General features: G+C 45.0%; 1 protein-coding gene across 1 annotated transcript; it reads right to left on the bottom strand.

The window, feature by feature from the left end:
* Positions 1–82: 82 nt before the first annotated feature.
* On the bottom strand, positions 83–27,593 carry pikfyve (phosphoinositide kinase, FYVE finger containing). The gene is made up of 44 exons (XM_080019782.1): positions 27,516–27,593; positions 26,174–26,370; positions 24,859–25,026; positions 24,180–24,191; positions 23,446–23,555; positions 23,068–23,239; positions 22,263–22,470; positions 20,804–20,893; positions 20,506–20,674; positions 20,150–20,307; positions 19,865–19,976; positions 19,580–19,727; positions 19,211–19,375; positions 18,985–19,047; positions 18,750–18,879; positions 18,114–18,294; positions 17,952–18,026; positions 17,154–17,261; positions 16,897–17,037; positions 16,552–16,678; positions 15,421–16,334; positions 13,218–13,625; positions 12,953–13,039; positions 12,747–12,847; positions 12,589–12,660; positions 12,264–12,435; positions 8,264–8,442; positions 7,770–7,883; positions 7,534–7,642; positions 7,007–7,161; positions 6,526–6,622; positions 6,356–6,416; positions 6,125–6,253; positions 4,767–4,887; positions 4,569–4,664; positions 4,375–4,446; positions 2,398–2,492; positions 2,180–2,239; positions 1,890–2,066; positions 1,591–1,694; positions 1,369–1,497; positions 900–1,161; positions 687–761; positions 83–534 (listed from the first exon to the last, which is right to left on the bottom strand). The coding sequence occupies exons 2-44, from the start codon at positions 26,355–26,357 to the stop codon at positions 419–421; spliced, it is 6,426 nt and encodes a 2,141-aa protein (XP_079875908.1). The 5' UTR covers positions 26,358–26,370; positions 27,516–27,593; the 3' UTR covers positions 83–418.

The following is a 27,593-nucleotide window of genomic DNA, read 5'->3' as shown; positions in this document are numbered from 1 at the left end:
GCGTGGGGACAGAATCACCACGACAAGGCGTTTTTCGCTAATCTCTTTAATAGTTACATAATCTCTGTACATTTACATATTTTTTTTTTTTTTTAATTACACTGGTGGGGATTCTCCCTCCTCCACCAAACTATAACAATTAGTCATAGATTTATTTTCAGTGCTGACTTGCTGCGTGTTGTCTGGAAATGGTTGAATCCACAGCACTAGTGAAATAAAACCTACCCTCTAAAACATTCCAGAGGGAAATAAATAAGGTCCTATAATACTGCGGCCCCTGTGTTTATAAAACAAACAAAAAAAACGGTTGCACGCTGCAGTGGCACGGTTACTCAGGAATGATATTTGAAGTTGGCATTAACATGCAAACCTTTACAAAGTCCAGTGTGCTTAGTCTGTGCGGTGGGCCAGGCTCCTTTCAGCAGTTGATGCCCAGGCCAGTCCAGTGGTCGGGCACCATGAGGAAGTATTTGTCCATGGCCTCACAGAAGCGAGCTCTGTACAGCTCGGGAGACACCACCGTGGGCATTTTCCCTGAGGAGGGATAAACAGAACGAGACACAAGATTAGAGACGAACGCCCGTCTCTAGGCCGCTGTTCTAAACCCCCAGGGACCAACTGGGATGTTTTGACCTTCGTGAGTTGATCTTCAGAAACTATTATTGAGTAAATTATTTTTTCCTTACCTTGTCCTCCCAGGATCCCAGTGGATTTAACCACCATCTCCAGTTTCTTGTCCCATGTAAATGTCCTGATGTAATCTATAAAATAACAAACATACCATAATTCCTTGCCACAGAGAAAAGGCAGCATAAAGTATATTATTATTCGAGTAATTTTCATAGTGACACAAAGCCAGCAGTTGGATTATCATTTGATAATCATAATTGTCCTCTCACCTATTATTCCGACCACCAGCTGGTCGGTGGTGTCATCCCGTCCCACCAGCAGCGAGTAGTCGATGATGAGGTGGCTGGACAGGAAGTAGGCATCGCTGTGGATGGCGGCCCTGAGAATGGCCTTGCAGTGGGCCCGGATGTACAGGGGGTTGTCGTGCACTAGCTTCAGGAGGTTCTCGTCCAGAAGCACCACCTCGCAGCTCTCCTTCCCGGATTCCGTCTTTACGTTGCGGTTCCTCAGGGAGCCTTTCAGGTCAAACACCTGACGGAGGGTAGAGCGCTCAAAGTGAGTTAAGTTTACAAAAATAGACATTTGCAAACATGGCTTCCACTTATAAAAGGAAATGAATGCAAATAAAAGGATGCAAAAAAAAATATATACAAAGTTTGAATCTGGTTTACCTTCAGTAGAAACCGGCCTTAAATTGAGCTTGAATCTGCACTAAAAAGTCTCCTCCGTCAGTCTCACCTGAGCCATCTTGCGTCCGTAAAAGAGGTTCTCCATCACCAGCAGGTCCAGCTTCTTCTCCGTGTTGTTCTGGGAGTTCTTGTAGCCGATGCGGTAAACGCCGAGGATCTTGGCCAGTGCGGTCGGACGCTAGGGAGAGAAAAGGCACGTGTCAAAATGATCAAAGTTGGCTTTTTTTAATTTAGGCTAAACAGTACAATACGAGTTCTTGCTCATCTGGACCTTTTGCTGCACGGCTCCGGTGATGTAGGTGAAGTAGTGAGGCGCGAAGTCCAGGAAGGACTGGACCTCCAGTCTCGGCATCTGCTTCAGGATAAAGCGGTCGTCTGCAGGAAAAGTAAATAAGGTGGTTCCTTTGACAATTCAAAAATTACAACAGATCATCCTTTTATTATAATTCATTAGGAAACACTCATTTCATCAGACATTTCAGTGTGTTGGTGACGGGTAGCGCTTCAGGCAGCCTTTCAGGTCAAACCCCTGAGGGAGGGGCGGTCAAAGTGAGTCCCTGCTGAGCCCACCTTCTGTGGCGTAGAAGACGGCCCCAGACTTCCCGCCCCGAGCCTGCCAGTTGACGCAGTGGGACAGCGAGCGGACAAAGTTGTCCTCCGTGCTCTCCGTGATCTCCTCGCGCATCTTGTGGAACTCCTCCGCGTAGTAAATCCGGCAGTAGAACTTGGCGTTGGCGTCGGAAAATTCTGCACATTCCGGGGGGGGGGGGGGGGGGGGTCGGGACGAGGCGGGAGGTTAGTAAGCGAGGTCTCGGACACTTGACGCGTTGGACGCTACAGCCAAACGGAAAGACACTCACGCAGTTCGATGTGTGGGTTCCCCGCCTGTTTCCTCTGTTTGTCCAGCAAGTCAGCCTCCTCTGCAGGACACAGACAGTGTTAGCGTGCTCTGTGGGCGCTACAATCGCTGACCGTAGGAATGTAGTTAAACAGAGAGTGGCTGGGACCATACGGGACAGCCTTTTGGCTTGAATTAGGCGTAAGGCTCGGGGTTGGGGGGGGGGTGGGGGGGACCTACTGAGGGGGTCTGATTCCATGCTGCTGCGGCCCAGCTGTGATGAGGCAGACTCGTTGGGCTTGGCGGGGCTGCCCTTGGCCCGGCTCTCTGTACCGCTACAGGGAGAAACACAGGAAGTGAGACCCAAAGCATGTGAGCTGAGTCGAAAGGATTAAAACCAGGGATCCACCTTGTTCCACAAGTAGGACTGGTGCCCCCGACTGAAAATTTTAGGAGCATGCTTTGGTAATAAAGAGACAGTTTACAGTAATAACAATGTGCCGTTTTATTTGAAAGGGAAAAGTCACAACGTGAAGTAGTGCTTTCACAGAAAAAAATCATCAAGTCTAACTATAAAGGAAGGAATCTCTGTCTATCTGTTTGTCCTTCCATTATCTCGACAAGCGTTCATCCGATCCACTTCATACGTAGCGGGGGTATTGCAGGGGGACCCAAGGAAGTGCAGTGTTGAATTAGGTGCAATTTGGACACGCGACACCTGTATTATTAACAAATGTTCGATAAACAGCGACCGGTGAGCCAGCGGGAGGGGGGGGTTCCAGGGCTTGGCGACTGAGTCACAAAGACTCTTTCCCTGGTGTATGACTTAAACCGGCAGTTTCATCTTCCATTGTAGTGAGACTTCATGGATGCAATCTGCCGTTACACCTCACAGAAAAAGAAGCTCTTCCATTGTGGAATCATTGACATTTTGTTAAAAGTGTGCCATTAGAATGTCTTGGAAAGTCTTACATTTTGGATGGGCATGCACTAGTTAAGTTGAAAACTGCTTTTTTAAACATAGGCACCGAATAATAAATTAACAAATGTAAACATAATGTATGTGGTCACTACATGACTGTCATTTACAACCACAACAAAACAAGTAAACAAGGAACTCCCTCTGATGTGCCTGTCCTTCCCCTCCCTTTAGAGCACATCTGGCCTCTGAAGGCCAATGAGAATTAACATTTGAAAAAATATAAATTCTAATTTTTTTTTATAGAAAATGTTGCGCACATACATCCACGTTCATCCTCTTTGTGCGTGCAAGTGAATGAGCTTTGTCCGTGCGGCGCTCCCTGTTCTCTATTTCTTTTTTTATCTGCACGCTGACAAGGTGCAGGGACAGCTTTATGCTCATTAAATTTAAAAAAGGTTAAAAAAAAAACGGACACAGTGTTCTGGAAGAGGCTTCGTCTGGACTCTGCCAGCAGCACACAGCGCGGCCCGGGACCGAGCACCAGCTCTCACCAGAGGGCAGCGCAGAGGTTTGGTTAAAACAATTGCTTAATGAGGCGTGTTTTTTTTTTTTTGTTTGTTTTTTTTCCTTTTCCATTTTTTGTGGCTGCTTTCTAAAAATCTCCCGACAAAGGACGAAGAGCGGGCGGAGAAAAATAAAAGGACCAAATCGTGTAATTATCATGGAGAAAGGAGCCGTCCCATCCCCCCGGCCTGGGTCTCTGCACCCCGGAGGGGGAGGAGGCGGCGGCAACAGCTGGGGGCCGCAATTGGACGACGGCCCAAGTCTAATGCTGCTCAAATTGCAACATTTTAAAATTGTAATAGATATTCGAATAAACTCCAACTTGTACGTTTTTTCAGAAGGACTATTCAAACGTGATTTTTGGCCAACCTTGGCGGCCCTAACACACACACACACACACACACACACACACACACACACACACACACACACACACACACACACACACACACACACACACACACACACACACACACACACACACACACACACACACACACACACAATTTAGTAGCATTGTCTCCAAAAATGATGGCAAAATGTGACTAAATGGTCGCAGTCTGGAGCCCTGGCAACACCAAGTTATAATTACACTGTTTAGTCAGGGAGAGACTTTTAGTTTTTGTTTAAATGGAAGTTCTGCCCAAGACCAAAATCCAGCTGATTTAAGTTGCAAAGTTTTCCTACACACGCAGAACACACGTGAACTGAAGGGAATGTAAAAACCTTACGTGGTGCTCTGCAAAGCCTCGTCGCCTCCCCCCTTGGAAAGGTCCTCCAGTGCCGTTTTGTACTCCTTGCAGCTTCCGAGTGAGAACAAAGAGAGAGCCACGACAACGTTATTTTCAAGTCAAACTATTTGAACACTTTTGACTCTTCAGAGAGAAGTGGTGAGTGGAGGTGAAGCACGGAAGGAGGGCGTTACCTGAGGGCGAAGGCTATGATGGAGCTGGGCTCCTTCTCACACACTGCAATGGGAACCCGCTCGTGCTCGTACATCAGATAGTGCTTGTCTGGGTCGCTGAAAGCCAAGCAGATTTGTTGTCAGACAATCGCCAATATGTCACCAAAGCAGGTGTGAAGTACAGGAAGTGACACGGTCCAAGAGGAGTCCACCACTCACAAGGGGAAGGGGATGGGGTTGTAGCTGTTGCCAGGCAGGAAGTTGGCCAGGATGGCCTTCATGGTGGACTTCTCCTTCACCTGGCTGTCGTTGGACCCCAGCAAGTGTCCGTCAAACACATCTGACAAACAACACAGTAATTAGGCATCGACGGTACGGCATGGGTATCGATATAGTTTGAACTTTTTAAAATAAATGTTGATTGCAAAATGTACACTTTTGACATGAATGCAAAATATTGTCCATGTGTAAATTCTGGTGTAAAAAAAAGCAAATTACTGGTACTACAGCTTTCTGGGCACATTTCTTGAGCCAGTTGCATATCAAGGAGGGCTGAACGTGTCCTGAACCCACCAACAACAAGACTTTTTATTTCATTTATATTCAATCATACTTTTATTAATATGGATTTTGATGCACATGGCTTTTCCGTTGCACCATAACACTCAGGTCTATTATTAAGACTTCTGTATTAAGTGTCTTTCTACAGGAACCATTCTAGCATTACAAAATAAAATTCAAGGACTTCCAAGTACTTTTTCAAGTACTATTTTTTCATGTAAAACAAAAACAATACATTTTTAATGTGATCTTTAATAATTAAAATATAATATAATCTAAGTTTCATTGGCTATTATTTATATTATACTATTATTCACATCATTGTCATCTACTATTGGTAGTGTCTATTTCCAACCATGCTGGATTACATTTACATTTCCCTGGCATAATCTATGCTGTAAAAGCGATTCCGGAATTGTTTTTATTACATTTTGATTTGAATAACAAAACCACGGAGAATATCACAGGTTTTTAATGATCATGTTTTTTTAAAGGACTTTCTAAGCACTTCAGTACAAAAGCTATTTTCAAGGTATTCCAGTGCTTACATTTCTGCATTTCAAGCACCTCAAGGACCTGGTAAGAACCCTGTTTCTAATAAGAGTTTCTGAAAAATTTAAATATACAATGAAAACATACTGAACTGCTTTAACGTCTAAGTCAGTCAGTCTTTGCAAATCGGAAAGCGACCAAATTGATGTTGTGGTGGATGTCCGTCTTGAAGCCCCGCAGAGAATGTTCCTCATCTATTCCTACACTGCTGGAAAGCAGGCATAATAGCTTATTATTTGATTCAAATTTTCCATTATTCTTTATTCGTATTAACTTCTGGCCTCTTCATTATTTTATGTGTTTATCGTCTATGGAATTTCAGGTACTTTTATCAAATTTGCATGTAATTGTTAGTTTGTTTCACCTATTTATTTATTTATTTATTTATTTTAAATGTGAAGCTTTGAGCTGCAATTCATGTATGAAAGTTGCAATATAAATAAACTATATTATTATTATTTTACCTTCGTTGATGCTGACGGAGTCCTGGTCAGGGAAGGAGGGGCCAGGGTTGAGCGTGTCAGCCCCTGCCTCCCCCGGAGAGGGAAGGAAGGAGGAGGAGGCGGAGAAGAGCATGTTGAGGTGACGGTCCTCTGTCGATCAAAGTGGACAGACACTCGGGTGAGTTTCACCACTTCTGAACTCATTCTGAACGCAGAGCGGGACGATGTGAGTTTGTGAGCGCCGCGTCTCACCTTTCTCCCCATTCAGAACCACGGGGGAGGGGTTGCGAGGAGAAGAATCCAGGGCACTTGTCTGTGAAGTGCAGAAGAAACATTCAAGCCAAGGTGATGTCCACGCAATGGAATGCAAGACGTTGTAGATATTTTCTGAGCCTTAGAAGAAGGTGTTTGACCCCACTGACCTTGCTGTCGTCCGCCGTGGTCTGTCGGTGCCTGCCTGGGCTGGGGGGCACAGACAGACGTTTCCTGCCCTTCTCCTGTTGGAAGAGTTCCTGGAGCCTGGATCATAATTTTTTTATTCAATAGAAGATATTCACTTGGAAAGTATTCACTTTTGGGTGCTTTCTGATAGAGAGTACCAATATTAGTATGCAGAACTTTTAAGTAACAATAACAGTAAGATCAATGATTACAAAGACACAAGGTGTTAATTATTTTAGTAACTTAAACCGTAATCAGTTACTGAAATATTCACTGTTGTTTAAACAATAGCAGATATGGCCAGATGTGATAAAAATAAAAAGATGAAAGGTACCCGGTTTGTGTTCCTGGTTCTGAGAATTTTTACCTTCCCCACAACAAATCAAAACTATCTATTGAAAAATTGTTGCGTTTCATACAATTCTAGCCTGGTGAGAATCTAAGAAATAAGGTCGGCTGTACCTGCTGTTCCAAGACTGCAGCGTCTCACACAGGCTCTGTTTCCTCATCACCACTGACTCCAGAACGACGTGGAGCTGCTGCGGGGAGTCCAGGCCGCAGGACAGCAGGCGTGCCTGGAGCTTCTCTATCCAGCTCCTCAGCTCCACCTCCTCCATCTGCACAGGGACACAGCGTTGGACCAGTTAGACTACAACTTGTTTAGGCAGCTGGCACTACAACCTCATGTAACTAAACATTTTACTAAAATTTAAATATTTATAACTGCACATTCTGACCCGTTAATTTATATTTTTTCCCCAATTGAAACAATTAATATTAGTTCAAAAAAGAAACATAAGGGAAGCTGTTAAGATTTTAGTGTTTTTAAATGATCCTGTGAAATAATTTTCAGGTGTAAAATTTCACATTTAGCAAATACTTATTATTACTAATTAACGCTTATTCTTAGTAAATTATCATTTCACATTCCATACAGGTGCACTTTGTGAGAGCAGAGGACGTGGAACTGCGCCAGAACAGAAACCTACATCTTTCTGGGCAAACAGGTCCTCCATTTTTTCCTCCCGCGTCTTGCTGAAGGTGTCAGTCTTTAGCGAGGTGAGGCGATCGTCTATGGCCAGGTAGACCTGGCTCACTCTGAGGGGGGATAGAGGAGGTAAGATTATATGCAGATAAAGTTATGGTATTAACATTACCAATACTATTCCAATAGTTATTTTTAATAAGGGAACCACAACATGTTGCATTTAAGGCAGTGATTTACTTCAGGGAGAAGTCCTTGAGATCCTGCTGCATGAGACCCTTGGATGGTCCCTGATTCCTGATGAAGATCTTTGGTGGAGGAAGGCAGATCTCCAGAAGCCGCACAGAGATGTAGCTAAAACACACACACACACACACACACACACAGACTTTGACTTTTAAGATTCCTTTATTTGCAGTAAGTCATGTCACAGCAGCAGCAACTGAGAGAGAGAGAGAGAGAGAGAGAGAGAGAGAGAGAGAGAGAGAGAGAGAGAGAGAGAGAGAGAGAGAGAGAGAGAGAGAGAGAGAGAGAGAGAGAGAGAGAGAGAGAGAGAGAGAGAGAGAGAGAGAGAGAGAGAGAGAGAGAGAGAGAGAGAGAGAGAGAGAGAGAGAGAGAGAGAGAGAGACTACCTAGTCCGTTTCTGCCAACATAACTACAGAGATGAGAACCTCTAAATGTTTGGACGCCCAGATGACCAAAACAGCTTTTGTTGCTGGTATAACAGTCCCTACCTGAAGGACGCCACCATCTGGTTGTAGGAGAAGTACTGGTGGTAGTCCTTGTGCATGGAGTGTCCGCACGGCTCGGCGTTGGCCCTCCTGGTGTACTGGTGGCCGTAGAATCGCAGCTCCAAGTACTTGGCGAAGGACATGGACCACGAGTCATTGGACAGGGGAACCACTGGCGTCACCTGAGACAGAGGGTGGGACACAAGTATAGATCAGTATAGGCAGTTTAATACCTCACTTTTGACGGATAAAGAATTTAACCATTTCTTTTCCAGAGAATGGATTTCCTTCATTGAACTGAATGACTCTCCAGAAATATCACCATCCTTACTCTGGGAAACGGCAAAGGCAGTTCTGAGAGGTAGTATTATTTCATTCTCCACTCACAAGATAAAGAAAGGACAAGAATGCCTAAATAAACTAGAACAATGATTAAAAGTCTTGCACTTCCAACAAGCCCACTCACCCACTGAGCAAATCCGAAATGAGATCCAGACAATTATATCTCAACTTGATAAGATCATCATCAAAATACACAATTCCTCATGCAACGAACAAGAGTGAATTATTTTGAATTCAATGACAAAACAGGTAAATTTCTTGCTTATCAATTTAAATGCGATATAGAAAAATCAAAGATCCTACCCTGTGTAGGATAACATACACCCCGCAAGACATCAATAAAATATTCAGAGACTTTAATAATAACCTATATCACTCAGATAATGAATCAAATATATCAAACATTAACTCATTCCTCGATGATATCGACCTCCCTAAAATATCCACAGAACAGGCTACCACATTAGATCAACCACTAACTCTAGAAGAACTCAGGAAAGCTGCCCAACAAGAAATCACCTGGATCAGATGGCTACCCAGTGGAATTTTATAAACACTTGCCATTTATATCCCCATTATTCATCAGAATGGTTACGGCGATTAAGTCAACCTCCACCATGCTTCTGCACATGAATACTGCTCTCATTTCGGTTTTGCTCTCACCCAATAAGGACCCAACCCTCACCTCCGGTTATAGACCAATAAGCCTAATTAATTGCGATCTAAAGATTATTAGTAAAACACTAACCAACAGAATTGAAAAAGTAATTCCATCTATAATTCACGCAGACAAAACAACTTAAATACTGTTGCTTCTTTAGATGCCAAAAAAACATTTGACAGTTAATTGGACACATTTGGCTTTGGGGGAGTCACTCATTCAATGGATCAGAATTCTGTACAACTCACCATCTGCTTCTGTCATCACCAATGGTTACACTTCACAGCGTTTTACTCTACAACTTGGCACAAGACAAGGATGTCCGCATTCCCCTTTTATATTTGCCATCTTTATTTGAAACCCTGGCAGCGGCCATCCGTCAAAACAGGAATACCATTGGCATACAAACAGGAAACTCTGTTCACAAAATCAGTTTATATGCAGATGATATAAACTGATTTATATCATCTGCATAACTAACCCTAACCCTAACCCTAATATCTAAATTTTCAGCCATCTTAGACTATTCAATAAACTGGACTAAAACCACGGTCTAACCACTCAGTGGGGAAGACTGGAATGCTGTAACCCAGAAACTTCCATTAACCAACACAACGGGCAACATTAGATACCTTGGTATTGATATCTACACCAATCTGTCAGATTTGTTTATTCTTAACTTTATTCCATTGCTCAAATACATCGAAGAAGCCATCACTCGATGGAACAACCTACCCATCTCACTAATTGGTATGACTTCATCGCAACGACTGTCAGCCTGTCGGAGATTCCTCAAACTCAGTGGTCACACTTTAGCTCCAAACAAATTCACTCCAATCTGGCACAACCCGGATTTTCTGGTTAAAAACAGACCAATAATCTTCAGGTCTTGGAAAAGACAAGGAGTTACCCATCTGGAACACATTTTTGAAAACAATTTGCTTATAACCTTCCCAGCCTTAACCCCAAGGTATAATAACGGTGGCCAGTTTCCTGCAATTCCTTCAACTAAAGCAGTCTCTCAAAGTTAAAATCAAATTAACGAACAACATCCTACAACCACTTCCGATGATTGAACATCATATCGGTCATTTAAAAAAATATTTTTCCAGAATATACGTATAAACTTTTATTAAAAACAGATGACACTTTATCTTTACCTACAATGAGATGGGAAAGAGACCTTGCTGTTTCCACCGATATCAACCTGTGGAAGCTTATTTGCAACACCTTTTCTATGACCCACAATTCCAAAATGCAACTCATCCAATATAAGATTCTGCACAGAACTTACTGTATATCACCTCACACAAAATGTTCAAAATGAGTTTTGTGGATAAAGGCTTTTGTTCTCACTGTTCCCTTAATACCAGAGATGACTACTTTCATGCCATCTGGCTCTGCCCACCTATCCAAACATTCTGGACATCCGAAAACAAGGTTGATTCATTTCCAGAAATATAGGCTACTTTTATCACTGACATAACTCTGTCCAACTCCATCCATTAATACTTGAGTCTTCCGAAGTTGGGGCAATGTCGTGGTGTTTTTGTGCATGTGGGGTCCCTCGGGATTGGGTAGCGGCCCGGCGGCTGTGGGGATGTCCGTGGCGCTTAGTGCTGTGGCCACGGGGGGGGTCCAGGGCCCCACGGGGGTGTTAGGTGGGCCGAGTGGTGGTACTTAGGTGTGTGGCCTGGTCTGCTGCACCGATGCATTGATCTGGTTGTGCTCGGCCTATCTCTCCCAGTGCCAAAACAAACACATACACTCGCACACAAATCTTACTCCGTACAACACTCCACCAGACCCTGGTCTGCGGGCAGGAGGGGTGCAAGTGATTCGGGTTCGACTTTTTTGGAGGAATTGCACCCCCACACCCCGCAGTTTTAACTTCAGTAGCCGACAGCACACATTGAGCATTGAGGTTTTCTGGGTTGGAGGGGTGCTGGTGGGTTGGTGTGGGGGTGTGGTTGGCCGGGGGGCGGCCGGATGGGTCCCCTGCCAGCTGGTCCTTAGTCCAGGCAGCTTGCGCCTGGAGGTTTCTGGCATGCTGTGACCTGGCGGGGCTGCGGAGAGCGTGGCAGTGTGCCTTCCGGGGCCCCTGGGGAGGCGCGTGCTGTTGTTGGTGTGGGTTGTGGTACTGGGGGATTGTCGGCCTTTGCTCCCGCTGCGTGGCTTCTCTGCAGCGGGTGCCCCGTGTGGTGGAGGGCCCACAGATCTGGCGGCCTGCTAGTGTAGGTGGAGGGGCTGACATCCAGGTGCCCTGCACTGAGCATACTCCGCTACGTGGATGGGCGTTTTTTGTTGTCGTCTGATGTTTATGTTTTTACATGTACATGTTGTTTGGTTCTATGTTTATTTGTTTCACCTGTGGGGATTCTCCCCCTCTTGGAGTAGTGATTAGTTGTTTGTAGACCAAAACATGGTAAGATCGTTCTCCAAAGAGGGGGATGGGCAGTACCTCTGTGTAACAAAAACTGTGCTCTTGTCATCCTACAGGTCGTCCACAGGACTGAGTTATTGCAGCAGTTCTTGACGATTTAATAATTAATAAACAGGTGCATTGCAGGTTGAGAAGTTGAACTCCACTTGCAGACTAACTCTGTCCTAAATGCAATGGCATACAAATACTTGGCCTTGTATGCCCAGCATGCTGACAGCACGGGTCAAAAATAAAACATTTAATAAAAAGATCAGTATAGAAAGTATCAGGACTATGAATACATTATGTGAAAATATATTTCAAAATAATGTAAAAAAAACAAGATGTACTAAATATTATAAAATTGTGAAAGGAGAAAACTCTCACATTTGAGAGAGAATTTGTATTATTGGATTTTCTTAATGCTTGCCTTGTAAAAATTAGTTTATAACAAGTTATCATATTATATATCATTTATACTTGTGGCTTCTTGATGCTCAAATGTTCAATTAAGAGCAAATATCACAAACCAACTAACCAATCACTGTAAACTGTATGAGCATCTTGTTCTCATATACCTGTTTGCAAATGCGGCACCAGGAGTAATTGAGGATGGTGTGCTGGTAGCCGGGCACAGGAGAGTCCAGCTCCTTCAGCACGATCTGTACACAGCCGCTGCCGTGCACAAAGCGACGGACGTGGTGCACCATGGGAGTTTCACAGAACATGCCGGGGCACTGGTAGGATGGCCTGGACATCACAGGTTTATAGGCACAATACACATGAAACAAAAGAGGAACAAAAATACACCTGGTGGTTTATTTCCTTTCCTAATTCAATCTCAGTTGGTAATAATTGCATTCAAATGTTTACTTTTGAAGAATATTTATTATTTTGTCTCACCTAAAGCAGTATCTCTCCAAGAAGACACCAAGAGAAAGGTCATTCTTCCCGTAGAACTCCATTGTGACAATCCTGTAAACATGCACAAATAATGAAAGTTAATTTCCATCCAAATCTGAGATATTCCTGTGAACTGACATGACGGAAGAAGGGTTTACCACGGGCTGACGCAGGGGTTCGGGGCATTGTTGGACTGGGCCAAAGAGCTGCTGAACAGCACGCACAGCCTCTGGTGGTTCACGGGGTTCAGACAGTCCAGCTAAAGACAAAGACAACAATCAAACAAAACAGAACACAAGAAACGTCAAAGGCCAATGCAAAACGAGCCACAGCAATTCATGAGAGCACATGCCATGCCACTCACAGTGTCCCTGACAGATCTCAGATCAAGGGTGAGATGGTGGGCTCCCCCAGTCACCAGCAGCTCATGCTGGTCTGAGACCAGTGCTGGCTGAATGAGATTACGGACAGAGGTCAGACTTTCTCGTTGGACCCAGTCTAACCTACTTTCTTCTCTCCTGGGAAGATGCGTCAAACTCCACTAGCTTTTGAGACTTTAAATTTTATGGTTCACAAGTGAAATTTCTCGTGAAATAAGTACCAAAACAAATCAACGTATCACTTCTCACCTTGGAGGCCCAGCTCATGTCATTCTGCCCGCTGGGCTTCTCCTCCTCACTGTCCACCTTCACAGGTGCCCTCAGTGGGGGCTCCCGATCCCGTTCCCTGCTCTGGGCGCTGGGAGCGCCTGGGCCGGCAGAGCCAAATGGGTCTGCACATTCCCTCTGCCGGATGCGCCCCCCCCTGGCTCTGTAGTCCGCTAGCATCTTGGACAGGGATTGGCTGGCACTCAGCTGCTCCACCATGCGAGTGCTGGTGAGGAGGTGGCAGGGCAGGATGTCGAGGGGCCGCGTCAAGGGGCCCCCGTTGGTGTGGGCTGCGGCCAGGGAGGGAGGGGCCGAGTCTTTCAGGAGCTGCCTCTTCCTACGTCCGTCCAGCTCCTTCAGGTCCTTGTTGAGGAGGGGGGACACATACACCTGCAGCAGGAGGGGGCATGAAGAGATAACAGACTCAAGTCAGCAGACTGAAATACTGCACGTGACCTACGCAATTGACCAACGTTTGCTCTGCCTGAAGTCATTCAAGTCAATAGAGGAGCTCAATGGAGCGCCAACGTAACACCCCCTGTTGGACAGGGATTCCCTTGACAATAACAAAGAGCTGGATAATTAAAGGAATTTCACCCTATGTTAACAACGGACCACCAAAGTATTTTGTTCCGACAGTAAGTGGCTGTTGGCATGACTAAACTAACATGTTTACAGTAGAGACAGCATTAAAACCACTGACAGGTGGAGTGGATAACATTGCTCATCTCGTTCCAATGGCACCTGTCAAGGGGTGGGACATATTAGGCAGCAAGCGAACAGTCAGTTCTTGAAGTTGATGTGTTGGAAGCAGGAAAAATGGGCAAGCGTAAGGATCTGTGACCTTTTGACAAGGGTCAAACTGTGATGGCTAGACGACTGGGTCAGAGCATCTCAAAAAGGGCAGGTCTTCTGGGGTGTTCCAGGTATGCAGTGATCCAAGGAAGGACAAGCAGTGAACTGCTTCAGGGTCATGGGCGCCCACGGGCTCATTGATGTGCGTGGATAGCACAGAAGAGCTACTGTATCACAAGTTGCTGAAAAAGTTAATGCTGGCTATGATAGAAAGGTGTCAGACACACAGTGCATTGCAGCTTGCAGCGGTATGGGGACCGGTCAGAGTGCCTATGCTGACCCGTCCATCACCGAATTGCCTTCAATGGCCATGTGAGTGTTAGAATTGGACCATGGAGTAATGGAAGAAGGTGGCCTGGTCTGATGAATCACATTTTTTTTTTTACATCATGTTGATGGCTGGGTTTAGGGTTTGATCCGATTGAGCATCTCTGTGATGCGCTGGAACAACAAGCCAGATCCATGGGGGCCCCACCTCGCAACTTACAGGACTTAAAGGATCTGCTGCTAACTTCTTGGTGCCACACAAGGGTTGGGCGATATTCAAAATGTTATATTGTGATGCAGTCCCACCCAAATATCGCGATACCCGATATTATCAATGTTGACAGGGGGCATTTCTCCATTGCCAGCAGAAATGCAGTTTTTTTCTGGTGTGTCACGTTCAACGTCACAAACACATTGGAAAAGGGGAGTGGCATGGTTCCAGTCTGACTGGGTATAAAACAGTAGAGGAGACAGCAACTTAAACATGAGACTAAATTTGGCAAAAAAAGTATATTGATCCGTTCAAAAGAATCTGATCGTTCATGACGACCCAACACAGTAGAAGCAGCGTGGTGTATCCATGCTGCTGCTGCACGCACCGGTCCTTTAGGGGGCAGGGACCAGCTTGGGGTGATGCTGGAGTGTTTCTGAGCCAGGTGGGGAGTTTGGGGTTCACCGCTGTGCTCAGCTGTGCTCCCCATGATGCGATCCCCACACTCAAAACATTTCATGGTCCCCCATGCGGGAACAAAGTCATCAATTTATGATTTTGATATTGGATTCTAATTCGGATATTAAATGGTGGAATGATATACGGATATTCCTGTCTAGTTATGTGCCAATATCCAGAACTTTAATGCTTGTTGCAAAACTTGAAGGGAAGTCGTTTAAAGAATAAATATTTAATAAATCAGTAAAACCATGTAATTAATTTTTGAACTAAACGTAAACCCTCTTCCCTAATTTTTGGTAGCGATAAATAAACAACATGACATACTATATTGAGATTATGTGTAACTTGGACGGAAGAAATTCGTACAAGGCAAAAGGCTGAACTCAGTACCTGCTCTGGGAAGTAGTCCCTGCTGGGGCAGTGCAGGCCCGCGGCAGTGAGGAGGAAGGGCTCTCTGAAGGTGATGAATGGCGAGATGCACAGGATCACATCCTTCAGCTCCTGCTTGAAAGCGGCAGAGATGGACTTGAGGCGGTCGTCGGATGAGGCCACCTGCTCAGCCACAAACAGCCCTGTGTCGTCCTGCAGGGGGTCCCGGAACAGCCTGGGAGGGGGCGTCTCAGAGCCCTCGCTGGCCTCAGCGCACAGCGTCTCCCCTGTCCCTGCAGCGTCGTCCTCCCCTGCATCCCGCTCTAAGGCGCCGGTAAGGGTGTCCGACTCCAGCTCTTGGCTCTCCTCCAGGAGGTATGGTGGGGAGACAGAGAGCACGGGCGTGGGGAGGCTGGAAGTCGGCGTGGAGGTTACGTTCTCTGCGTTCACCTCTTCCTCTGTGTGCCCAGACAAGCGGGGAGAGGAGGAGGACACCGGCCTCGGTGCAACTCTGTGTCTCTCATCCTGTTCGTCGTTGGACTGTGGTTCAGATGCGAGCGTTTCCTCGTCATCTGGTTGCCCAGAGACGGTGTCTCCTTCAAGTGGATAGGCTTCTGCTCTGGTCCCCGGCCCTTTGGCCTCATCCCGGCTACCCCTCTCTCTCGCCCCCATTTCCTCCTCTCCATCCGCCTCTTCCTCAGCAGTAGAGGCTTCCAGCAGGCAGGGGAAGGACGTGTTTGGGACGAGGCTGGGTGGCATGGCAAACTCGTCCATGAGGAAGGAGATCTCCAGTTGGGAGTGGTACGCCACACACACCATCAGCGTGATGATCTCCTTCACCCGGGCCAGCTCGTACTCGGACGCCCCGCGCAGCTTGATAGTGCAGCCCAGCTGAGGGGGGCAGCCCTCGAAGAACATTAAGGTCTTCCACTCATCTGGACAGGTGGGGCAAAAAATACCTCAGCACCCACATTAACGGCGAAGTATTCACTGACAAAAAACAAGGTATCTATAGGTATTGGCAAATTCTGGTCTTACAAAAAACACCTTGCAAGACCTTTTTAATCAGTGTTTTTGGAACATTCAATACAAACTTTGCTTCAGGAAAAAAAACAAAAAAAAAAAACATGTGCCCTTTTTCCGCAAACTCACTGTTGGCCAAAGTGAAGGACTGCATGTAGAACTTGTGGCAGGTCCCCAGACGAGGTTTGGTGAGGAGTTGGTCCATCGACATTACCAGGTCCCCCTGCGTCATGCGACTCACTCTATCAAGGACTTGCTACACACACACACACACACACACACACACACACACACACACACACACACACACACACACACACACACACACACACACACACACACACACACACACACACACACACACACACACACACACACATTACCTTTCAAGTTGTACACATTTTAACACACCCTCGACTCCCACAATTTTCTCACAGCCTGTGCCGAAGGCAAGAGAGGTGTTTAAACACTAACAGGTTTGACGTTGATGACCAGTGTGATGCCTTGCTCGAGCAGCAGATCCTGGGCAATGCGTGACACTGTCTTCTCCACCAGCACCAGGTTGGGGCGGACGTCCACAATCCGCTGCACGTAGTTCTTCAAAAACTCCCTTTCCTGGAGAGCAATTAGAAAAATTCTAAATGAACTCATCCTTTCTCAGTTTCAGAAAACTGAGACTTACTTTCTTACTAACTCATAATTTTGCGGTGTGTGTGAGCTCCCCCGCTGACCTGTAGCACGATGGGGTCGATGCAGGTGAACTTGGTCTCCTCCCGGTACAGGTATTCTATGGAACATTTGAGCAGCAGGATCTTGGGGTTCTTGATATAGGAGTTCATCTAATTACACACAAAAGAGCGTGGGACACCAGACCTTCAGTTAAAACGGTTACAGTGCGGTAGTCCTGTAACAACCAACCTCCGATGTTAGCAGTCATAGAAATGTCCTGGATACCATGTACTGGTGTCTTTTAGTCACTTGAAGATTAACATATGTAACATCTTAGCAAAATTGAGGAATAATCACGTCTTACTTGAAACAGCTAAAACTTGATCCCCCAACATGTCTTAAATAGTGAAATTCCACAGCTAAGCAACATTAAAAACTTAGTGTGCACTAGAACATCCTTATATTTTAGCTGAAAATTTAAATATCTGACTGTTCTCTCATGAAACACATTAAGATTGTCATCATATTAATGTTTCTTTACAAACATGTAAGTAGTAAGTGAGGCTCAGCACAGTATCTTCTGGTTGAAAATAAATTCAATAAAAAAAGAAGGGCGCTCCCACCCCCACCAACTGTCCTACATTCACTGAGTGGGGACTGTGAAACCACACTTATTTAAAAACTTGTCGGAATGGAGACACGCACCCCTCCTCACACCCTACCCCGCCTACTTCTTGGCATTTTCCAAAGAATTGCAGAGGGTGGAGTGAGACTCAAACCAAGGGATGAAATTACTCTTTAACTTCATCCAAGAGGTTTAGATATAACTGCTAAATGAGAGCTTTGGCATGGCTTCCTACCTTCTTGTGGGCGATGTTCTTCGTGCACACAAAGCCGTTCACAACGACCGAGTCAAACTTCTTCCCACCGGGAATCTGAAACAAAGGTGGAAACACTGACATGAGTTGACGCCCTGTACAACTACCACAGATGCCCAACCTTCCACTTTGTGCGCCGTTGACCTTCTTGATGTGGACGAGCTGCCGGATGTCCATATTGTCGTCGCAGCTGCGGATGTCAGGCCGCACGGTCTGAACCACCTGGCGGACCACGGGGACGATGACATCGCGCCAGGACAGGGACAGAGACTCGCTGTAGAGCAGCTGCTGCAGCAGTGCCATCATGTGGCTGTGGTTGGCAGAGCTGCGTGGAAAGGGACGACATATGCATAATAGGTACCAGTTTGTATTATCCATTAAGCCTGAATATTTAGCACTTAAATTGTGGACTCTCATCCCATTACACTTTTGAAGAACCAATCATAAGATTTGCAGAAACAAATACAAATAAAACACCCTGAGTGGATAATATTTGACCAATAAGGTCATTAGTACTGAACGTCAGTTATTACCTAAATCCAATATAGGTGGTGCTATCACTGCAGAAAGATAAAATAATCTTAAGTTTCTTGTTTTTGGTACTGCAGATTTTGACCAAAATGGCGACACAGCTGAGACCATATACAGAGCAGGTGTATATGATTTAATTAATTTATTCATTTTGAAAAACAAAAAAAAAAAACAACAAAAAAACACATTTTTAATTTTACTTGGAGGTTTGGATACAATGACAACTGGGGCTTCAGGGTGTGTACTCACAGCAGCCTCTCCATGGCCTTCTTCTCTCCATTCTCTTCACGTAGCTGGTCCAGTGAGCTGTGGTGCCAGCCTAGAGGTGTGAACAGCATCTCTTTGGGCTTCTCCTCCACTCGACGGTTAAACAGAGACTCTGTGGGGAAACGTCCAGAGAGGATAAAGCAAACAGAACGATAATGGTCCCCTCCCGTTAGCCTACAGTATTCCGTAAAATCCAATACAAATGGGAACCACTTACCCTTGATAAAAGCATCACTGATGGAGATGCTCTGCACTCCATCCTCTGACACCAGGAATTCAGCTTAAAGAGACAGAGAGTAGAGTGCGAGCGTTAAAGGTACGGAGATAGAGAGACCTGGCAGGAGCAGTAATTATAAAGTATTTTAGAATAACAATTCATAGGATCAGGAGTTCAAAACTGCATTCAAAGTTCATGTGACACACGCCTGACATGTGCTGATTACCTTTCTGCTCGGCGGGCAGAGGCACGTGTGGATACTTGGACTGCTTCTTGATGTGGAAGTTGACGTTGTCTTGCTCCATGTTGAGGTTGATGGAGGCAGCCGAGTCACTGTCCACGGCTGACTGGAAGCTGCTGACAGACGTCCTCTTGCTGGGGCTGGCCGAGTCTGGGCCCACACACACACATACAAAAAGACAAAACACCAAAGACAAAACACAAGACAAGGTGCAGTTGAGGGGCTTCTCTATTACACACAGCCAAAAGAAACAACAATAGCCTATGCTGACCTAAAAAAAACAAAAACGAGCTTGCACAATGATCTAATCATGGCTACAGGGACTTCTTGAGACGCCAAGGATATGGCACCTACTGGGCATGGTGTAGTCGTTCTCATCAGCCAGCTGCTCCGTGTCGCTGTCGTCAAACTTGATGTCCTTGAACCAGGATGGCTCCGAGTGTCCCTCCAGCGAGTTGACGCTGTCGCTGTCTGGAGACGGTGTCTCGGAAAACTCTGTACTCTGTGCGGAACACAGGAGAGTGACGCCCAATTAGTACATTTCGGTGCAAGGCTACACATCAATGGTTCAGGCTGCTGCTGGTAATCCATTTCTTGCGCTACCAATAGGGTATGTGGGGTTCATCTACAGGCTGTTACCTGTAGGGGGCGGTAGAGAGCGTACTCATCCCTGAACAGCTGGTCGTGGTGAGTGACACAATCCAGCCAACGTCCGTCCACCAGTGCCTGGCCTATGGCTATAGCCTGGGCTCTACAGAAAACAGAGAAGTGTGATAGGCAAAGACAAATAATGAATAATGAAAGACAGTGTTTACAGTGCAAAAATAAGCAAATCACAGAATTGTGAATGACCGGCCTTTTGACTTGATTGGATTTCAGAGATGAAAAAAGCGAGAGAGCGAGTCCGACATCAAAGAATCAAACCTGTTGGAAATAGTGCCATTCCTTAGCAGCCAGTTGACCAGCTCCTTTCCCACGATGCAGTTGGGGTAGGTCCTCAGCCAGTACCTGTGGTCCTGGAACTCCATCCCTGTGTTGTTGTGGCAAATCTTCTTCCATAGGTCCTTCAGCTGGGACGAGTCCTACAGAAGATATGGCTCACAGTTAAAATTATTACTATGTCTTTGTTTCTCTATCCACAAAACCCTGTGAATTCCAGAGAGAGGCCCTTTACAGGACCTGAGAACTGAAGAGGACAATTCGAGAAAGTTTATGGAGGCTAGCGAGACACAATCACAATCAGCTGAACTGAGCACAGTGACAAAGACATCTGCCCCCACCAGCAGAATCTTCCTCTCCTCCTCGTTGTGGTCCTGCTTGATGCCGGCCTTGGTTCCAGCCTTGGTGCCCGACATGGCGCGGCTGGTCTGCGGGCTGACAGAGCTGTCGTAGGAAGGCACCATTGAAGACCCCGAGCGATCCAGTGACAGGTTGGTCACGCTGGCGGACCTGCAGGGTAGGGGACGGGAGCAGGGCGTAGAAGTTAAACTGCAGGCTGACGAGTCTGGTAATACTCATATAGCTCAAACAACAACAAAAATCAAGCTGGATTACGCTGATCTTATTCTAGAGACTGACCTCTTCCTAGCAGGTGATTTGCCCACGTCTTCTTGCAGTGTTGTCAGCCTGGAACTGAGGCCGCTGCTCTGAGACTCCTGGTGAATCAAACTAATACACACACCAACACACAGATATGCCTTTCAATTGTGCTTCCTTTACTGTGCTCACGCCACTTCCCACGATACCTCATCTTTATTTACAGTTTGCACAGGGAACCAACAGGAGCAAGAGCACAGGGGCTGGAATGAATCAGGCTCTACATGAAGGAAGCTCAAGATGAAATACTCATAGATGTGGGGGAAGAAAATGAATAAAACAAACAGCCAGGCTCACTTCTTTCTCATCCCAATAGGAGTTTTTCTACGCCAAGAGAGAGAGAGAGAGAGAGAGAGAGAGAGAGAGAGAGAGAGAGAGAGAGAGAGAGAGAGAGAGAGAGAGAGAGAAAACAAAGATCTTCTTTGAGACAGGTCAACAGAGAAATAAGCAGGAGGCACACACTGATTCAAAGCTTCTGACGTTTTGTGTCAAAGAGGAAAGTGGTGGGTAGATAATGTGAACATTACATGTGTGCACCAGTTTTCCTACAACCATGCACTGAAAATTGGAGTATATATATATATTTTTTTTTTCCAAAATGATGACGCTGAAAGCCTGAATAGGTCACGCATGATGAATAAGCCTTTTGGTCTATACTATTGTCACGTCACTCCTTCCTTAATATGTAATAATTTAATCAATGCTGGCTTTTACCGTGTTATAATTGTCAATTGGCTTATGTCGGGTCACATGCTTTGTGCCGTGTTCAGTTTCATGATAGTCCTATGGTAAATGTCTGTTGTTTAATAATAAAGGCTTGGGCAGATTCACGATTAAATTGTTTATCGGAGATCGACTCCAACGATCGCGATTGCCATTGATGACAGATGATTTTTTTTTATCCGCCAGGAAAAACACAGGTTTTTTTGTAAGTGCAGTTAACCGTGTTCTGAACCTGGAGCGGAGAGAGGGAGAGAGGGTGCACGTGCTCGCGTGCACACCCCCCCGGATAAAATCATAAAATCATCGCCCAAGCCTATGTTTAATATGTCATCATTCTTGTAGCCTAATTGAATGAAAGTGGCCCATCTACAGAGATCAAACCAAGCACACAGTAGTTTAAAAGAAAGGATGGGATAAAGCAGTGATGAGTATGAGGTTAAGAAGAAAGAAAGGAAGAAAGAAAAGCACGACAGGGCACCTGTCCATTCTGAAGAATTGAAACAAAAACAAAAATAAAACATCAAATGACTCTGGCAAGATTTATCCAGAAGCAAGCATTTTGGTTAAGGGTCAAAAATATTTTAGTAGCTCATAAAAACAACAGTTTTGGCATTCAGGAATCTGCAAACATGACCGTTATACAGTAGGTCCAGTTGAAGAGAGGAGAGAAGTGACGAGTGCAGATTGTGTATTAATGTGTCTATGTCTGTGTGTTCACCTCTGCCAGGTAAGATCTTCCTCCAGGAAGATATTCCTGCTGGCCTTGCGCCCGCCAACAGGCGTCCTCGGCTCGCTGGGCTCCAGCACGCACACGGAGCAGGGAGAGTCCGACAGGGCGCTCAGATCCTCACCGATGGAACCAGAGTCAGCCGAGTGAGCGTAGCTTAGTGCTATCTTACGACAATAGGTGCAAGCGCGCAAGTCTCCTACAACGACACAGGGAGATATAGAGAAAGAGGAAGACGGAGGGAGAGAGGATTTGGGGGAACAGTAAGCAAAGAATGGAGAGTAAAAAATAAAAATTATTAAATTGTTGAAGTTAGTGGAGGACAGTGGTGGTCAAAGCTCTGATGCTCATATAATACTATGATGCTGTCGGAGTCTTTTAATGGCACATGTTTGCATACTAGCAATTAATCTGGTATCATACGGGGAAGACAAGTCACTAAAAACAGGTAAGAACTAATGCGCATTGTCAGAAATTATTTCTCAAAAACAAAAGATGAATGCTGATGCGATATAGCACATCTCATCTCAAAAATGGAAGGTGCAAGTTGTCACCAACATGGTTAAAATATCATTGAAAAAAAAAAACCCAACTAAATAACTTAATCCCCAAATCACCCAAAGTTTTCCGATACATACATTGGTGCACAAGATGCCTTTAGATGTAATGTTGTGCAGGAAAATATATAGTTTAATTGGATAAAGGTAATTCTGAGCTATCTAATGCCTAATATTTAATATCTTCCACTTCGGTAAACCCAATTGAAACACACACACTCTCTAACCACAGAACTTACCAGTGTAGCCCATGAACTTGCCGGGAATTTCCTGATTGCAGCAGCGACTGCAGAAGATCTGGCCGCACAGCCGGCAGTGGTGGCGGCGGCGGAAGGTGGTGAACTTCTCATTACAGTCGTAGCACTCCTTACACTGGCTGTCCGGCATCCAGTACTGCTTCAAGTCGCTGTCCTGGAGGGGGACCACACACACACACACACACACACACACACACACACACACACACACACACACACACACACACACACACACACACACACACACACACACACACACACACACACACACACACACACACACACCTTTTGTCTAGAGGTCCACTCCAAAGGTGCCAAAAGCGTGGTGCTGATGTATGAGGGTGTGTTGGATTTTGGTACCTGGCTCTTTCCCTCCATGATTTCCTTCAGCCTCTTCAAAGCGGTGCGAAGTTGCACAGCTGTGCGTGGGTCATGGCTACCGAGAGGTGTCTCTGATTTCCTGCGGCCTTCTGGGGTAAAAACAGCCCCACGGACACAAGCACGGGGCACATGAGTTGGTGAATTAACAGAAGACAGAGTGTGCCTTTGTGCCACATTGTCAAATGCAGATTGTGTGTATAAAGTGATTTTCAAGGACACTTAACTGTTTAATAACCTACCTTAGGGTCGGATTGCAATAGCACATTATACTAACCCGACATTTGACAAAGCAACAACTCTAATTGTTTCTCCTTGGTTATGAATGCAAATGAAAAAAATGAGGATGCAATAAAAGTGAATTTAGGCAACTAAAAAAAATGAATTGTCATTCACATGTAGAATGTAAGGGTTAGGTAGAAAACCATTAACCACAACCATCCTTTCAGTAATTAGTGTCCAATCAACACTGATGCAAAGCACTCCAATATCAAATTAACTCACTATGAATAACTGCACCCCACACACACACACACACACACACACACATACATACCTACACACACACACACACACACACACACACACACACACACTCACATGCAAGCATACACACAGCTAAATGTGGTTGGAATTAGGCTGTTTTTGAGGAAAAAGTTGTTAAAATCAAGCACAAAGCAATCTTTGGCAAACCACACAGTACACAAGGGCCTCACCTGGCCAATCCACTGTAACAGAAAAGACATAAGAATGGATGTCATGGCCTGTCAAAGCACAGTTAAATTTTTGTCGTTCTCAAAACCAAAACAACTCTTAACAGTAAGTCTTATTAAAGGATATGTTCGATATTTTTCAATACAGGAAATGTTTTCTATCTGTAATTCGAAAAAAGTGACAACTCTTGGATGGACACCTCTTACTACTACCCTTTGTAAGTGACAAATGGTGGTACACTTTCCAGTTGTTACCTACCCCGGAGGCAGCTCTGAAGTTGGCAGAATTTAGCATTAAATCCAAGAGAACAGTAAATATCAAGCGTGTGTCTTGAAGGAGTTTACTTATTAGCAACCTAGAGGCTGGAGCAGGCTGTTATCAGTGGTCTCTGATTAGTGTATTTACGGCAAAACAGACTTGAGGTCTAATCATTTAGGAGCTGATGTTATTAGCTCAAGATAACCCAATCACCAAAAATTGGCCAATAACGTATTTTCTGAGGATCTAAAAAGCCCAAAAAGTAGAATAGATTCTGGAAAAGCAACAGTCAATTTGCGTAGCACATTTCCTAACCCTGAGAAAACGTTTTGCCGTCGAAGAGAGACAACCGACCGATGACGCTCAAAGAGTGGAGGTCTGAAAAGCCAGGACGCCTGATCTGTTTTACTAAAATCAGGTTACCTGATGCAGTGGAGGTGCGGCGGAGATGATCTGGGTCCTGCTTACGGTGAGACCCTGAGCTGTGGACTGAATGGGAGGGACTAGAGGACCAACTCCTCCTCTCCGACTGTGGGGATGGGGCCGGCACATCTGTCTTCTCTGAAGCCACAGAAGGAGCTCGTCCCTCTTCTGAACACACACACACACACACACGCAAAATTTGGGGGGGAAGGGTAAAACAGAGAGATAAAGATAAAGAAAGATAAAGATAAAGAGATTATGTCTGGAGGAGTTAAACAATAAATTCATTAATTTGTTTGGATTATGTGCAAGGAAAAGGTTTATTGCTTGGAAATACATACATTTATGATAAAAATGTCTGGACTGTACGCAGGAGATAAAGGTGGTGATCCCCATTATTAAAATAATCACTTCCATATATATTAGAGTTTGATTAAACTACATTCGAAGATAAAGAAATTGTGTTTATTTCACAAAGTACTATAAGGAACCCCAGTAAGGAATAGTGCTGGATCCCCATTTCAATTTTGAGAATTGCTGCTCTAGTTTAGAGATAGCAGGTAGAGATAAGAAGCAGTGGCTGATGAGGTCAACAAATTGTCCAATCTCAGTATGTGATCGACAGGCAACAAATTCCCCTTTCAAAGGCCACATAAAAAATGAATCCAGACAATGTGATAACACAAATATAAAAGCATATTTCTCGCATAAGTAGCATTGTCTCGAGCAATGATTAAATTACCAACGCAACAAAAAGGAAAAGGAGAGGAGAGATGGTGGGCAGGAATGTAATTCTGCAACTAGTTTTCTGTTCCCCTCTAATCAATTTAAAACATGAGACACATTATTCCTTTTGTGAATATATATATCTTTTTTCTAAAAATCCACTTAACAGTAGTGTGCGTCTCCTCGAATTTCTGCTATGCTCTATAATGTGGTTACTGAGGCCGTACTTCAAACCGGTCACATGGCCGGTCACATGGCTGGCCAGATCCTGAAACACTTTCATTAGGCGGTTTCTGTCACATGGCTTTCAAATATTTGAGAGAAAATGCTTCTGGTCACAGCTTAAAAAAAATCCCTCTCATTTAAACCCACTTCTATTTCAAGGACGTGTGTCAGAGGTGATATCAATAGTAGCAAATTCAACAGTTTAAGGAGGATTTTTTTTTTTTCATCCATCCACTATGAGTTTCTTATTCCAACTACTAGAGAGAAAATAAGTGGCTTTTGCTGAGGTAATGAATGTCTTAATCAAGGCTCAGGATCCATATTTTAAAGAGTGTGAGTTCACATGCACGATCCCCATCCTGACCTTTGTTGTTGAAGCGGAACAGGTTTACAAACGAGCTGTATGCGGAGCGGAGCGGTGGCTCGTCCTGCTCTGGCGTGAGCGGCTTGAAGTGAGTCAGATGGGATGGACTGGCGGGTGAGATGACAGGCGCGTCGACACTCCAATCCATGGACGAGGAGGACGAGGACTTGTCATCAGCAGCCATGTCGCTGCTAATTCTGGTGAAGGTGAAAAATACGGAGGTTAGGGACTATTGTTGGCACTTTCTACAACCCAGAGCAAACTATTTCAAACTTCTCCAACTGATGAGACCTAATCTTAATTAAGAGAGAAGTTCTGCTACTCAAGCTAAGCAGTCTTTTATTGGCTTTTTTGTAGGGGGGGTGGTGGGTAGCAGCACTTACTGGTCTTTACATTTTACACAATACATTTTCAGATCATTCAATTCAAGAATCACCTTCCTTTACTATTACAATTATGCTAAGGCGCTATATCCACATAAATTGCCACTTCACCTCAAAGTTAATGATGTTGAGCCCTGACACGACTCTAATCTGCCCAAAGGTATCTGAAGCGAATAGTCACATTATACACATATATATATATATTGCAGAGGAGCCATTAAATTAGACCATTAACATTTGGGTAGACAGTTAATTTGCCTTTAAACCAACTGATGGAAACTTCACCTAATCCATATTCTGCTTGTTGTGACATTAACATAGCAACATTGGCTCAAAATTCCCACGACATATGGATGGAAGCATATCTGCAGAATTTACAAATCCCGATTATCTCAAATAATCGCGATCTGGCGATTGTTTAACAATTGCGACAGCCTTAATCCTTACCCCTTGATGAAGGTGAGATAGCTAAGTTTAACAATACGTGACATGTTAACTAACGGTGCTGGGAAAGGGAGAAGGAAGTGCCGCTTCCATCATGTGATCACAACAGGCCTGGACGAGGGTAGGATGAGTTCTATCCGCCCACACGCCCTCATAGGGCGTACAAGCCCCTTTAATGTTAAGCGGTAGTAAGCTCGACTGTAACAAATACAATATACAGGTCATTGTTGTTCCAATTTTTTTTTTGTTTTAAATGCTGGCACGCGAGGAAATTGACTCAAAATCAACTGGTAAACGCCAATTTGCTTACCACTGTAACTCCTGCGTTGCATTAGGAACAATTGTATTACCCAGTGACCCTTGAGCGCCAAGTCACAGTACAGTAAGCGATGAAGTACCGCTAACCGCTAATGTTAGCATCCGCCGCTGTCCAACCGCTTTGCCCAACTCGGTCAACACCTCGCCGAGGTGGACAATACGGCATTGCATAGGCGTTTCAGAAAGGCGCAGTTTACCGGTTTGCTGTCCGCCGCGGACATTCTAGTTGGAGTTATTTTGACACGCAGAGGCTGCTTGAAAAGCCGACTCCCATA

Source organism: Zeus faber (genome assembly GCF_960531495.2).
Source record: "Zeus faber genome assembly, chromosome: 18".
Taxonomy (NCBI): Eukaryota; Metazoa; Chordata; class Actinopteri; order Zeiformes; family Zeidae; genus Zeus; species Zeus faber.
This window is presented reverse-complemented; position numbering and strand designations above follow the sequence as displayed.

What these genes read in the sequence shown, in the direction of transcription:
- pikfyve (XM_080019782.1), bottom strand. Translation starts at nt 26,357, where the DNA reads ATGGCTGCTGATGACAAGTCCTCGTCCTCCTCGTCCATGGATTGGAGT. An exon ending in AGCTCGTCCACATCAAGAAG is followed by an intron (nt 18,027 to 18,113) that starts GTCAACGGCGCA and finishes CCTTTGTTTCAG; the next exon opens with ATTCCCGGTGGGAAGAAGTT. An exon ending in CTCCGTCAGCATCAACGAAG is followed by an intron (nt 4,888 to 6,124) that starts GTAAAATAATAA and finishes GTTGTTTGTCAG; the next exon opens with ATGTGTTTGACGGACACTTG.